At 29.9% G+C, this 15,266-nt stretch overlaps 3 protein-coding genes across 10 annotated transcripts in view; 1 reads left to right on the plus strand and 2 right to left on the minus strand.

Moving 5' to 3' along the window:
* Positions 1-9,144, plus strand: part of LOC100747795 (RING finger protein 17) — a 310,925-nt gene extending 301,781 nt beyond the window's left edge. For all 6 annotated transcript variants that reach the window (XM_012394893.3, XM_012394892.3, XM_033318610.1 and 3 more), the window contains 21 exons: positions 229-353; positions 1,636-1,784; positions 2,155-2,223; positions 2,627-2,779; positions 2,994-3,273; positions 3,439-3,595; positions 3,667-3,780; positions 4,024-4,129; positions 4,425-4,594; positions 4,679-4,914; positions 5,179-5,782; positions 6,058-6,206; positions 6,305-6,648; positions 6,762-6,937; positions 7,017-7,136; positions 7,215-7,325; positions 7,499-7,990; positions 8,078-8,171; positions 8,329-8,479; positions 8,558-8,717; positions 8,788-9,144. In XM_012394893.3, coding sequence (XP_012250316.1) covers positions 229-353; positions 1,636-1,784; positions 2,155-2,223; positions 2,627-2,779; positions 2,994-3,273; positions 3,439-3,595; positions 3,667-3,780; positions 4,024-4,129; positions 4,425-4,594; positions 4,679-4,914; positions 5,179-5,782; positions 6,058-6,206; positions 6,305-6,648; positions 6,762-6,937; positions 7,017-7,136; positions 7,215-7,325; positions 7,499-7,990; positions 8,078-8,171; positions 8,329-8,479; positions 8,558-8,717; positions 8,788-8,922 — 4,095 coding nt within the window. In that variant the 3' untranslated portion in view covers positions 8,923-9,144. The remainder of the gene's footprint in view (positions 1-228; positions 354-1,635; positions 1,785-2,154; positions 2,224-2,626; positions 2,780-2,993; positions 3,274-3,438; positions 3,596-3,666; positions 3,781-4,023; positions 4,130-4,424; positions 4,595-4,678; positions 4,915-5,178; positions 5,783-6,057; positions 6,207-6,304; positions 6,649-6,761; positions 6,938-7,016; positions 7,137-7,214; positions 7,326-7,498; positions 7,991-8,077; positions 8,172-8,328; positions 8,480-8,557; positions 8,718-8,787) is intronic.
* Positions 9,053-11,174, minus strand: LOC100742414 (cleavage stimulation factor subunit 2). 2 transcript variants are annotated; one of them, XM_003486201.4, is made up of 8 exons: positions 11,005-11,174; positions 10,841-10,919; positions 10,177-10,748; positions 9,926-10,097; positions 9,829-9,855; positions 9,659-9,756; positions 9,352-9,548; positions 9,053-9,229 (listed from the first exon to the last, which is right to left on the minus strand). In XM_003486201.4, exons 1-8 carry the CDS (start codon positions 11,063-11,065, stop codon positions 9,110-9,112), a joined length of 1,326 nt encoding a protein of 441 aa, XP_003486249.1. In that variant the 5' UTR covers positions 11,066-11,174; the 3' UTR covers positions 9,053-9,109. The 2 variants fall into 2 exon arrangements, with proteins under 2 accessions (XP_003486249.1, XP_012250320.1); XM_012394897.3 differs by lacking the exon at positions 9,829-9,855.
* Positions 11,175-11,337: 163 nt separating this feature from the next.
* On the minus strand, positions 11,338-14,204 carry LOC100742654 (bifunctional purine biosynthesis protein PURH). Of its 2 annotated transcripts, none has more exons than XM_003486203.3 (7): positions 14,028-14,204; positions 13,492-13,695; positions 13,124-13,412; positions 12,555-13,046; positions 12,088-12,477; positions 11,735-11,999; positions 11,338-11,656 (listed from the first exon to the last, which is right to left on the minus strand). In XM_003486203.3, exons 1-7 carry the CDS (start codon positions 14,044-14,046, stop codon positions 11,537-11,539), a joined length of 1,779 nt encoding a protein of 592 aa, XP_003486251.1. In that variant the 5' UTR covers positions 14,047-14,204; the 3' UTR covers positions 11,338-11,536. The 2 variants fall into 2 exon arrangements, with proteins under 2 accessions (XP_003486251.1, XP_024220385.1); XM_024364617.2 differs by having other exon boundaries at positions 11,416-11,670.
* Positions 14,205-15,266: the final 1,062 nt, after the last annotated feature.

Raw genomic sequence — 15,266 nt, forward strand, 5'->3', positions numbered from 1 at the left:
ATATTTGCTAAATTTTTATATCCAGCGATTTAAATACACGATTTGCAAACATTATCGAATATTAATGAAGATTTGTTATTTATTATTATCGAGGGAAATAACACGCCTAATTATCTTGTTCCACAAAGTCCATAAAAATCAGGGTGATATTAAATATATGGATAAATGTTAAAAGGCTACTGTAAAAGATCAGACGATCGATTGGCGCACTAAAAAAATCTGTTTCAGATATCTACATCGGTCAAAAACAACCTCGACCACATAGACATTCAGCAGGTGATAAAAAAATTGGAACCGATGGCCAACATTCCATGCTATCTGATTCAAAACACTGATAAAGATAATAAAATCGAGTAAGTGATATTTCATTTTCGTGCAATATTTTTCTCTTCTTTAACTTTCGTTTCTTTAACTTACCCCTCGTTTCCTTTCTCCGAACTTTTTTTACTTCCGACTGCGAGAAAATAATTTTTACCTTCAACTTCGATAACAGCTAAAGATTAAAAACAAACATACGATTTAAAGAAACTAGAAAATATAACATTCCTAATCTCTTCGTTCTATCCTTTGATGGAATGACGAACCAATGCTTTTAAAAATAAAGTAAAATAATGAAATTTCTGAAAGTAAAGTGAAACAGTAAAATAAAATTTTAATAAAATGATAGAATTTTATCGAGGATATATCTGTCGCATAATTATCATCAGTTGCCTCAAATATCTGCTTCCATTCGTCTCGGTTACCATTGTCTCAAGAACAATCGATAAAACGAAATAAGAAAACAACGAACGAGGAATAAAATTTATTAACACGTTCTAATATTGTTTGAATAGGTGATCGATGTCGATCCAGCACGATATTTATCTCGATTCCAACATTAAAACGGTCGAACAACAAAATCATATTCCTTAACGTTCTTGCAGCTCTCGTACGGTACACAGAGATTTTCCGACACAGTGAAAAATCTAGAGCTTTTGATAAATCAAAATCTCCGGTGCATATTGAACGATTTATTTTCCTCGACACCGACGATGGTGCAGAGTCAGACAAATCCTCTGTCGTTTATATTCGTAAGCAGCTTATAGATGTCCGAACGAAAAGAGAATGAAAGACAGAAAAAGAAACTGGTGGGAATGGAGAGAGCACTCGAGGTGTAAGAGTAATTAATTAAAGCGTAATGTATCTACGGTTGCGTTTTAAAGCGGCTTCGGTATATTCCTCCTTTTCTTTTTTTTTTTTTTTTTAACCAGCAGAACGAACGTCGCTCTTTATTTTCTCCCCGAGATTTCGACTAATTAAAACAAATCTGTTTTTTTTTTCTTTTCGATGCTTGTATGCGATAATTCGAATGCAATCGAGACTTTAATATTCTATTGGTTCGATAGATTTTTTATGAAATTTGCACATCTGCAAATAACACCAATACCAATACATAGAGTAATTAAAAATGAAAAGGAACCTATAGATTTGTAATAAAATTATTTATGTTTAACAGCCACTGTAATATTACTTGAATTTTAAATCATTATATTGCGATTAAGTGTAACTTGATCATCGAAGCAGCTGTTATTTCTTAATTAAACGACACATCCTCTAACATATTTTCTTAAGAAGAATGAACGCTTCTTTTCGCAGATTTGACATCAACAATAACGTCATTAAGACCATAGAAGAACACTGCTGCGTGTACATACCGAAAACGCCAATTTACAGTCTGCAACAAAAGGATTTGCTACCAAAGGATTACGAGATAGAACCATTGGTCGAAGAGATTGTTACTTCGCGTAATATTAATTTTCTTCATTATGAATTTTCAAAATGGAAAGAATTGAATGGTGAAGCAGCTCCACTTTCCAATAATTTGAATAAACCAACAACGACCAACTCAAAACCAAAATACTTTATCAAACATGCTATAAATTAATTATCAGCTAACGCTTGGTGTAATAAACTTTCGCACTTTTAAATATGAAACCTAAATCTTTCTTTCCCTTCGAATAAATACAATTTAAATATTGGAGCTGCCCTCCTTATTGTTGCAAACTTTTTGATTTTAAGAGTAGACTATAGTATTATGAAACGAATAATTGATAATTTTATTAATTTAATTTTATTAGTTGAAAATTTTCTCATAATGAAAATCGTTTATTTTAGTAGAAAATGAGGAAACATCCCCGAAGACTAAACCTAACATCATAACGAACGATAGTCTTACTAGTATTGGTACGTAGCTACAACTTTTTCTTAATAACGAGTATCACTTAGGACGTTCTTTGCAAGTTTATGCAAAGATCGCAATTTACGTAATATTTTCGTCAGAAATAATTTGCCGAAAATTATCCAAATAATTGTAATCGTTAAAATACGCCGTTCTTCTATAACTCTTGTAGATACTTGTTTAAGTTTCTACCAACTTTCATTATACGATCCGGATCGTTAGTTTGCGACGATACAAAATTCTAATCGATCAATTGTTTTCTTGATTGATCGACGTCAAATATTGTATTTTGGGCAGTACCAGTGGATGTTCTGATACTTATAAATGATATGTGGATACATGGGCATATAACTTCTAAGTTATATAATATTATATATGAAGGATTAATTTATTCTCTTTTGTTTCAAGGATCCTCGGAGATGGTCAACGTCACCCACATCGTGGATCCCTCTTGCTTTTACGTTCAGGTAGTACAAAATCAACAGAAAATATCGGATCTTAGCAAAGGACTGGCTACACTGGCAACTACTACAGGAGTAATACCAACGGAAGTAACTTTAAGTACGATAACTCCACTTGCTTCAAGTTTGAACTTTCCCATTTCTTTGGTCGTATTTTTCTTAAAATGTTTATTAACCCTTTCCGTAACTTTTGTATAATGAAATGACCGCTTAGCGGGATTCGATTTATCTGAATTACTAAATGCAACATTATGATCGCTTTTTACAATTTTTCAAGCTTCCTGCTTTTAAAAAGGATATATCTCTGTTTCTAGATGCGCTGTACATCGCGCAGTGCTCGAAACACAATGTTTGGTACCGTGCACGTGTCATAGAGAAGAAAACGGATATGAACGATGACGAAAGATATAGCCTGTTCTTTATTGATTATGGCATGAAAGAGGAAAATGTACCTTTGAATAGAATAAGAAATATCATACCACAATATGCAATGTTACCGGTGATGGCCCTTAGGTGCACTTTGTTCGATATTGTTCCTAATAATGGTAAATGGCATCCCGATGCCACTCGAGTTTTTAAAAAACTAGTTTGCACGTAAGTATAACCAAACTATACTTGTTATTGTTACTGTATTATCGTAACTATATTTGTTATTGTTATTATTTATTATATTATTTGGAATTTTTATTAATAATCATATTTACTTTTAATTATTGTATCAATAATATTTTACATTATTATTATATTGTATATTTTTAGAAATTCTGTAGTATCGATGTGCATCAAGATGATAACCGGTGATACCTATTACGTCGATCTGTGCGTGATATCATCAAAAGACTCGGGTTTAATATCTGTGAAAGACTCCTTAACGTATATGAAATACGGCACTTGCATTTCACCAAACACATTAATGGTAATTGCGAACCGTCCATAAACGTTTCAATTTTACTCTGCATGATTTGATCATCGATCTCTTGTCTACAGAGAATGAATCCTGACTCAACAAGGAAGTATTTTAAGGAAATGTTAGACCTAGAAACCTACTCGGATGTTCAAATCCTATTTGTCGAATCTCCTAGTTGTATATATGTTCAAAGGGTACGTAATTTGTTAATATTTACTTTCTTCAGTTATCAGTAAATTATTAAATAGTTGATAGTAGATTAATATTTAATTTACTATTACTATTACTAATATAAATTAATACATAGTAAATGAATAGCTTTAATAGATAGTGAACTAATAGATATTATTTACCGTCAGTTATTAATAATCAGTTTTCCGTTTAATAAATAAATGAATAAAAACGTAGGAATTAATAAATTAATATTTATGTTACAGACACACGCAAATAGATATACCTTTCACAAAATGCAACAAGAAATGATGAATGATTACGAAAAAAATATATCTGCCACTGATTATATTATCTTTGCACCTTGTAAAGGTAGATTTCCTAAAGCACTCTTATTAAATATTTAATGATAATAGTAAATATTATAAAATATAAAATACCAGAGTGTACTACCACGCTATTAAGTATTATACAGTAAAGTATACAACTATATATTTTAGAATTGAGATCTTACAAAAGTTCTTTTTATAATTCACAAAATATGTAGCCTAATAGATTCCTAATATAGAAGCTACCTAGAAATTACCTTCTAAAATGTCCAATCGTATTGCGCGGTGAAATATTCCTTTGATTGAATAATTAATTACGCGTGTCCTTCTTTACACAGATTTACCGTGTGCTGCACGAGGAGTCGATGGATATTGGCACAGAGGGCTCATACGCGAAGTTACCGAGAACACTATAAAAGTTTTCTACGTGGACTTAGGATATACATTGATATTAAGTTACGATGCCATCAGAGCTCTTCCAAGAAAATACATGTCCTGCAGAACACAAGTAATTTATTGATATGTATCTTTAGTTCTAATTCTCTTATATATAATTCTCTTCTGAAGCAAAATATCGTTTATTCACCGTCAGGCTGTAAGAATTTCATTAAGAAACATAAAGCCACGATTTAACAATAAAAACCAATGGGAGCCGGAAGCTAAGGAATTCATAAAGAAATTTCTAATGGATATGAAGTCAAATTTCAAAGTTATCCCTTATAATCAATTCGGAGATACATACAACGTTGCAATGTTTACACATAATGACAGTATTAATGTCGCTGACTTACTAGTACAAAAGTGCCTAGCAACATACATCATTTCTAGGTAAATAATTGAACAACTAACAACGCTTTTAAAACATTAATTATCATCCCTTCTCTCTCTTTCTCTCTCTCTCTCTCTTTCTTATTTTTCATTTTTATATTATCGATATTGTTTTTGAAATCTAAAATCTTAAATCTAAAATCAATTTATTAAAAATAATCAGAAAAATATTAAAAATATAATTATTATATTTAATATAAATATTAAACGTATTATACAAATGTTATGATAATAAATATATGTTTCTTTTATTTTATGACATAGCCCGCACAATACAACAATGGCTACATTCGATTTAAAAACGAAAAAAAAGAAGGATGTTAGTTGTTTAGAATTATCTGATCAATATTACAATAATCCAATAAACGAAAACATGAAGAAAGTCATAGAAGAAAATGAAGATCCTTTCAAAATAAAAGTTCAAATACACCAAGTGCAGTCTCCAGACAACATTTACGTTTCTGACGCCGCGTGCGATCAGAGCGACGTGGAACTAATGATAAAACAGATGCAAGAATTTTATAGCAAGTATCGTCCCGAAAAACGAGATACTTGGACCAAGGGTGCTACTTGTGCAGTTTATTTTACAAGAAATGGCATGTATTATCGTGGCCGAATCGTTGATATTAAATCAAACGATACAGTAGTCGCATTTTTATATGACATAGGAGTCGAAGAAACTGTATCGACAAATGACATACAACCGTTGTATCCCCTGTTCTCTAAGATATCAACGTACGTTTTTAAGATAAAGCTAACGGGTATATTGCCCTGCGGAGGATCCACCATGTGGCCATCGTTGTCTTGTGAGAAATTGCGCGAAATCATAGATAACAATCAGACTTCCAAATTCTACATATCTAAATTGGTAAACATTAATCACAAATAAGTGAAAAAAATATATTAATTAAGAAAAACACTGAATTTTTTTATATCTATCTTATTTAAATAGTATCGCATATAATATTTTTTATCTTGTTCGTAAAACAAAAGTTTTACTTCTACTGACCATTATAATGCATGATACGAACAGATTAAGTACTATTATATAGATTGTACATTATAAATTTGTTTGTTATTTATTTTACATCTTCGTAATGTGATTATCTTTTAATGCCATGTATTTCCTCCGCCATTTTATAGGAAGACGAAGATATGGAAGATTCTGCAATACCGGTTGAATTATGGATTAAAGAAGTAAAAATGGACGGGCCATTGGCACCAACAAGATATGAAATTAATTCTATCAATAGAATGTTGGTTGAAAAAGGAGTAGCATTACCCGTGAAGGAGTACGTCATCGCTTCAAATATTCTCTAAAATAATAGTATTCTCCTACCCAATTTTTTCCTCTTAAAAAGTTGATTTACACACGCTTAAAAATGTCCAGGTATGCGAAAAAAAGAGATAAAATTTTAGCAATTGAATTGAAACGACAATTAATGAAGAAATTTGAAAGATTAACGAAATATGAATCAAACGTGAAGTGGCTTGAAATTAATGAGCCCACGGAGATAACAGCTACTACAGCGACATCGAAGCCAATATTGTATCATTTAACTTCTGATTTCAATAATCAAATTTATGAGAACATGGAAGAAATACTTGGTAACGTTCCGAAACTTTTATCGTCAGCTTGGTTACCAGTAGAACCAATAAATGAAGATACATTTATTGCTATACCGACATACTTAGATCATAGCGGCTTTCTTTATCTTCATTCCAAAACGGGTAGTACGTATATACTTTTTAAATTAACTCTATTAAAAGATACAACGTAATAAATTTAATAGTAAACATATAATATACTTCATTCTTATATTCTTATTATATTCCTCTTTTCTTAGGTAGTAAAATATTAGAATATATAGAAATGAAATTAGAAAAAATATACAGTAATCGTTCAATTGAACTTTATGATACTGTATGGGCTGTGGGAGATCCATGTATTGCACAGTATCATCTAAATAAAAAATGGTACCGAGGAAAAGTAGTGGAGATTCAAGGAAACGACATAATTAATGTAAAAGTTTATTCCCATCATCTGTTCAATTACAAAGTATATATGTGTTGTAATACTTTACGAAATATATTTATTATAGGTAGAATTTGTAGACTATGGAAACATAGAGCAATGTACAACTGAAGATTTAAAGAAAGAAGTTATCTTAGAAGATATTCCAATTCAATGCACAAAATGTTTGATCGAAGGTTTAAATCCGGTGAATAATTTAAATGATTCCATATATTATCTATTAATCAATATGTTCTAAAATTATTGATTAAATTTACTTTAATAGGGGACTGAGAGTGGAATGTGGGCAACAGAAGATTTAGATAGAATACATAAGCTTCTCATTGAACAGGAATGCGAAGTCACAATCACTTATAGAAGTGAAAATTACCTCAATGTGAGTAATGTTGCCAAAACAAACTTCATTCAACAATAAAATTAATATAATTTGACAATGCTTATAAAATAGGAAAAACGTTTACAATATTTAAAACTTGATAAAATAATTAAGTTTCAGTTTTATTTATTTATTCGTATCTTTTTTAATTTAGTACGCCTACAATGTTTCAGATTTCTTTAAAGATCTTACCAAACAAATACTGCAAAAAGAAAACTGATTTAATCACATTTCTTATCAATGAACTGGAAATGAACATTAAACCTAATATTGAGGCCATTACATCCCAAAATAGAGTAACTACAAATGTTACTACAGATGTTACTTCAGATGTAGTTATAGAAAACCCAAGATCATTTTCTTTAGGCGATGACGTGATAAAAGATCCAGTTATTACTGGAAATTCTGTGTTGCTTCCAGATAATGATACAGATACTATACATAATATTGACAATGATACTGTAACTGATGTTGAAAATGTATCATGGTTTAAATTAGAGACAACAATTACTTCAACTCCTAATATTGCTTCACAAGAAGATCTTTCAATGCATTATAAACTTATAAATATACCAAACGACATAGACTATATTGAGATAGAAATGTGTTGCTGTATTACTCCTACTATCTTCTATGCTCAATTAAAAGAAAATATTCATTGTACGGTATGTTATGAAACTATCATCTCATGCCTCGTTTTCTCATCTTATTTTAAATATTTACAATGTAAGTAAATATTTCCTCCATTTTAGATTTTAAATGCATATTATACACAGTATGAACTTTTAATGAATGACTTGCAAGAAAATGCGGACAAACAACCATTGATTACAAAGTTTACTGTTAGTAAGTATTACTCAACTAAAAGTAATAATTATTTAGAAGAAAGGACTTGCTATGAATTTTAATCAAAGTGATTATGAAAGAATTAAATATAACAAATAATTCTATATACTTTCACCTTTATGTATCTTATGAACTGGAATGAATTTATTATTTGTAGATACTCCATGCTGCGCGAAATTCAATGATAATCTTTGGTATCGATGTCTAATAACGGAATCTGAACCTATTATAAATTCAGATAATATTGAAATTAAACTGCTTTATGTAGATTACGGTAACGACGAATATAGAAAAGTAAATTCACAACAGTAAGTCACATTTATCTGGTTTATATTAATATGTTATTGCAACTTAATATAAAGACCATTCGTTTATTTACATAACAGGTGTGAATTGTACACTTTAAAAAAAGAATGGATGGAGATACCTACTATTGCAATGAAATGTAAATTGTGGAATGTAGAAGTTGTTTCTATATTCGATCATGATAAGCTACTCTCTCAATTAGAAAAAATGTACAATAAACGTGTTATAGCTAAAATTAAAGTAAGTAATTATGTACTGATTAATCATACATTTAATAATAGATGATAAATAATGAAATTAATTGTTTTAGGAAACTGATGAAGAGTTTATGAGCGTTGAACTGTATGAAGACGAAAAATGTGGGAAAGTTATGTACAATACTTTAATTGAAGAAGGTTTATTCGAAGTTAGATCAAAAAAGATCGACGATCTACATTATCCTTAAATAGTAACACATATTTATTTCTATCATTTACAACGATAAGTTGGTATAAAATTATTAAATTCCAGAATGAGATTTTATGTTAAAAACTTATTAACCATACGAACTAAGTTTATATGTTGAACTATTACAGTTTTTAGGCAAATTTAGATGTTTATTGTTATAAAAGGAAAAAGTTACTAGAAGTATATTAACGTTGAGCACTTTTAGCAATCTGTTCTTTAAGTAATAAAATACTTTGCCTTTGTTCAGGTGGTAACATAGCGATTTGTTCATCAGATAATTGTAGTACTTGCATTATTAAAGCCGCCTACAATGAAATTAGTAATTATTTTTACATTTTGTCATCTACTATATAACTGAATAATATAAGATTTTATATATTTTTATATAAAAATAAATGACATCTATATGTAATTTGTTTTTAAATACCTTCTCCTGATCAGACGCACCGCTCGGTATATTTCCCGCTGGAGACATGCCAGCCATAAGCCTCGACGTTGCAGATGTCGTTGACGTGGTCAATGCAGTAACTGGAGTTGCTACACTAGCTGTAGCAACATTCGAAGACGGACCAGTAGGTGCTGCAACAGGTCTTGGCACCACTGGTAGTGCAACTGGCACTGGTGCTAAAGGATAAAATTAACAAAAAATAGATACAATTATAAAGAAGTAATTAAATTTCTTATTTTGAATTTCTCATTATTATAATAAATAAGAAATATTTTGAAAAACTTACGATTAGCTTTTGTAATTCTTGGATCAATAGGCATTCTTGGATCTCTAGGATCCCTTGGATCTCTACCAAATCTGTCTGTTCTTGGATCACGACAGAAACTGAAAAAAATCATACGCTTTTAGAATGTTTTAAATACTTTGATTTTAAATTATCTATGATAATTGTAGAACCTCTCAACTCCTTCAACAGGAAGTGTGCTGTAAAAAAGAACACATTCTTAAAATATATTAATTTAAGAGATTTGTTTAACATGAAAGAAATACTAACTTGTCCGAAATATTGAATGTACTAAGTGCTCTAGGATCTGTATTGGCAGGTACAGCTGGAGAGGCACTGACAGGTGTTGGTTGCACTTGTTGTGGTCCTCTTAAATCTTGATCCATTCTAGCTAGACGTGGATCCATTTGTCTGTCCAATGTACGTAAATCAACATCTTGACCTGTCATAAAATTTTGTTATCTAAACATTAAAGGATATCTAAATTTAGACAAATAAAATTAAAATTTCACTGTTCTCACCAGCAAAAATTGGTGCTGGAGGATTAGTAACTGCTGCTGGACGCGTAGGAGCCCATGGTTCTTCTATTCGGGGTACAACTGGATGTACAGCTGGCTTATCAGAAGGTGTTAATACACCTGGGATTGGATTTGCTTTATGTAACATATTAACTGCTGTATGAGGGTCCACTATTCTCATTACTACCTGAGCTTGTAGCAAGGCATATGCCAGTTGAGGATTTTGGAGCAACATTTGACGTGCCTCATTTGGATTGTTTTGTACACAAAGCTTCATTTGTTTCATAAGTTCAAACATTTGCTCAGGTGGTAAGGATGCAACAGCTTTACTTATAGCTTCTGGAGCTTTATCCGATTGTACTGCTTCTCCATATGGATTCTCAGTATTCTGCCCTTGTAAAAGACTTTGCATTTCCATTCGACTCTTTTCTGTACATGCATTATCAACCCGCAACGTTCTTCCACCAATTTCATAACCATTCAAGTTCCTCATAGCACTAAGAGCTGTCTCTTGATCTTTGTACTCACAAAATCCATATCCCTTTGGCTTGCCTGTCTCCCGATCGAACACTAATCTAATTAAATTACAAATTTTTGTAAGTAATATAAAGATCTACAATAACAATTTATTATTAACTAATAATATTTAAATTCAAAATGAACTTACTTAAATGAAAGCACTGGTCCAACTTCGCTAAAAATATCCTTTAAATTCTCCTCTGTGGCTTCGTACGGGATATTCCCGACTATTCAAAAAAATCATACATATTTGAAGGTTATGCGGTATCATTATTAATAAAAAATAATCTAATATCAAACAATGTTTCTTACCGAAAACACTTCGCATAGACTTGTCCATGAGCGATTGATCAGAAATAGTTGAATTACTCATTTTTGCAATTTATTCGCTTTTGTTTATTATTCGAAGTTTGAACACAGCACTAGTTCGCTGGTACTAGAAAAACACAAACGAAGACCAATTCACATTGATACATGGCTAACCGATAATATCACATTATTTTATGTATTTTTATTTTTTTATTACACCATTTATATTATTCTGCCATAAATCGTATAAATTATATATCTCTCATCTATTAATTGATCTTCTAAATGGATAATTTAAATTCAAAAGTAAACAAAAATAAATTAAGAAATAACATATTTTTTGTCAGTTTATTTTATTTCATATAAAAGTACATTTTCAATATTACAATCAACCATACATTAGTTCTTGATAAATTTATGATGTAAAACTATTTCTCCATTACTATAATAGACTATAGACAATATGATTTTCATAATGTATAATGCTTTGATATAATTAAACAAGAAAGCAATCGTTGAATCATATCTTTTTTACTTAATGGTGGAACAATCTCAAATTAGTATGAATCAATACCATTTTATGTTCATCACAAGCTTGTATTACTGTCTTATCATTTACAGAACCAGAAGGGCTTGCAATATATTTGACGCCGCTCTGTAATTAAATAATTACCTTTTAAAATTTCAAAAAAAGATATGGCAAGATAATACAATAAATAACTAAACTATATACCAATTTAGCTCTATCCACATTATCTCTGAATGGGAAAAAAGCATCGCTACTTAAAACAACATTGTCCGCCTTGTTTATCCATTCTGTTTTATCACTTTCTGAGAGTTTCTGTGGAACTTCCTCGTACATTTCCGCCCAAGTAGCCTCATCCATATCTTTTCCAATAGATCCGTTTACATAATTGTCAATAGCATTCGAAATTTCTGCTCGTTTTACACTTTTCTTAAACTTCATACCAGTAACTTTGGGATGCTGTCGAAGCCACCTGAAAAACGTTCATTATAATGTTGACAATAATAGATCGATTATTACGATATATGCAACAGATACTAGATATTAAGAACACAATATACCAGTTATCAGCTTTATCACCAGCAAGTCTTGTACAATGAATCCTTGATTGTTGTCCTGCACCTATTCCAATTACTTGCCCATCTTTTGCATAACAAACTGAATTACTTTGGGTATACTTTAAAGCAATAGTAGCAACAATTAAATCTCTCATAGCACTATCAGAAATGGTCAAATTTTTAGTTACTACATTGGAAAATGTATTTTTATCAATAACTGCATCATTACGTTTCTGTTCCATAGTTAAACCAAAAAGAACTCTACGCTCCATTTGAGATGGTACATAATTTGGATCAATTTGAAGAATACAATATGCACCATTTTTTTTCTTCCTTAAAATTTTAAGGGCATCCTCTGAATAGCCAGGTGCAATAATACCATCAGAGACCTCTCTAAAATATGAATAATAATAAAAAATAATTAATAGTTTCTTGACTTCAATTTTTAATTTGATTATACCATACATTACCTAGATATGATTTTAGCAGTAACTTCATCACATGTGTCAGATAATGCAATAAAATCTCCAAAGCTTGACATTCTATCTGCTCCTCGTGCACGTGCATAAGCAGTTGCTAGTGGTGTAAGTTGGTGTAATAAGTCATCTACTTGACATAACTTTGCTTCTACAGCGTCCAGTGGTACACTAACTGCTGCACCAGCTGGACTAACATGTTTAAAAGATGTTGCAGCTGGCAAATTTAAAGCTGCCTTTAACTCCTTCACCAACTGATATCCATTTAATGCATCACAAAGATTAATAAAACCTGGGGAACCATTTACTACTGTCAGTGGTAATTTATCTAAAGTTGTAAAAATTTGTGCTGGTTTCTGATGTGGATTCATTCCATATCTTAATGTCAATTGAGAAACCCCACTACTATATTGTTTACGGAAATAATCTGAAATAGCATTATCATACTCTGCTGTATGAGTGAATGCTTTAAGTGCTAATACTTGTCTAAAAATTAAAAAAAAATGCAATATTTTAAAGTATAAAACTATTTTCTGTAATATCTATTTTAATAGAATATATACCTAGTTTCCAACGAAGTATCTTTGTTAATAGATGATTCTAATTCCTTCCCAACTTTTTCATAATCACTAGGATCACAAATAACTGTTACTCTACTATGATTTTTAGCAGCAGCTCGTAACAAAGTTACTCCACCAATATCTACATTTTCTACTGCATCTTCAATTGTCACACCTGGTTTAGCAACTGTATTCACAAATGGATACAAATTGCATACCACAAGCTGAATGAGCTGATAATTTTGTTTATGAAGATCTTGCTGATCTGAGTCTGTGAGTCTAGCTAGTATACCTACATAAATAAACTTTCTATATAGTATGTATGGCATAAGTAAAATAAAAAATAAATTCAAATATATGAATCTCTTTACCAGCATGAACAGCAGGATGAAGAGTCTTGACTCTTCCATTAAGCATTTCAGGTGCACCAGTGATATTAGATACATCTTTCACTGGAAGACCAGCATCTCTCAAAGATTTTGCTGTTCCACCAGATGCGACTAAAGACAAACCTAGTTCATGTAACTTTTTAGCAAATGGTAAAAGATTTGTTTTATCGGATACACTCAATAATGCTAGAAATAGAATAACAAAATAAAATAAGTTAATTTTATGACATAAATATACTAGTTACTTTATTTGGCAAAGTTTATTGAATAAAAAAAATTTATAAACAATATCTTTATAATATATAACATTACAAAATATTCATAATTGCAATAATAGTAGCAATTATAATCGCATAAGCAATAAATTAATAATATATCAATAACTAATATTTAAATCAATTATAGATATTAATAAATTCTAATCATAAGTATTCCAGGTCTGGAAAATTTGATTTTTCACTCATTTATTCTCATTTATTTTTCTTAATTTTTCCTTAATAATTACAAATATAACTTACCTAAATTTCCAGCAGACATGGTTTTATTTCTTCTAAAAATATTACTGTGAAAAGAAATCAGTCTGAACGAAATTCAACGCTTACGGGTATTGCAAGCACAATGGGAGAGATTCAACTAGTGTGCTACTCTGAAATTATCTTATCCCCCATTATAATGCATACTGTGTATACATATATGTATATACATATGTATAGGTAACTAAATACTACACACGTGTTCACGAATGTGTATACGAAATAGCATCGAATATTATAACTTCAAAATATTTTGCAATTTGCGGGGGTCTTAAAGATCAAATGTTATCACATTAGATAAAATATCTTATAATAAACTGCAAGTATTGACTTAAAAAATTGATACAACTTGCAAAATATATTTTTATCGTTGAAATATTTTGATACACTTTTTATATTATTTTAAGTTATGCTAAGGTGATAATACATTGTACATTATACATAATTGTATATATTATATATAAATACAGAGTTCTATTTAAAGAACTACTAATGGCCTTGACATGCTATAAAAAAGTCTATTTTTGAGATATTTTTTCATAGAACAATAAATAAGGCAGATATTTAAGTGATCTTATTTAACTGGGTTACCCTATATATTGACATAAAAATATATTAACTGTATATATGTATGTATACATATATTATTATATACATATTATTATTATTATTATTATATATATATAATTTATATATTATAGTAATAATATAAAATTAAATAAAATTACTCAAATTTTATACATTAAGGATACTTCAGAATGTTTACAAAATTCATACAATCTACAAAAGTAACTTTTATGACGTAAATAGCTCACTGTTGCCATAAAAGTTTCACCGATATGATAAATCACATGTAACAAAACAAGCAAACATCATTTGAGAGTTTGAACTAAATAGAATAATAATCTTTAAATTATTCTATGATTTATTTGTTATTAATGCAACTTATCAATTATTTATTATTGAATTAATAATATATAGAGGAAGAAGGGCAGGAATATTTTTTGCTGATAATGATATAAAGAAATCGCTTTAATTTATTTCAAGAAATTTATTATGCACATTTTTCAAATGTTTAATGTAATAAATTAATCACTGTTAATAACAATAGTAACAGCCTACTATTTTAGATAAAATAGTTCTGTTATTTTTTAGATTTAGGATACATTTTTAGTTAAAACAATTTAAATACATTAGTACAAATAAGGCACCTGAATCTAATTT

The sequence above is a fragment of the Bombus impatiens genome, unplaced genomic scaffold, assembly GCF_000188095.3.
Source record: "Bombus impatiens unplaced genomic scaffold, BIMP_2.2 scf_0102, whole genome shotgun sequence".
NCBI classification, from domain to species: Eukaryota; Metazoa; Arthropoda; class Insecta; order Hymenoptera; family Apidae; genus Bombus; species Bombus impatiens.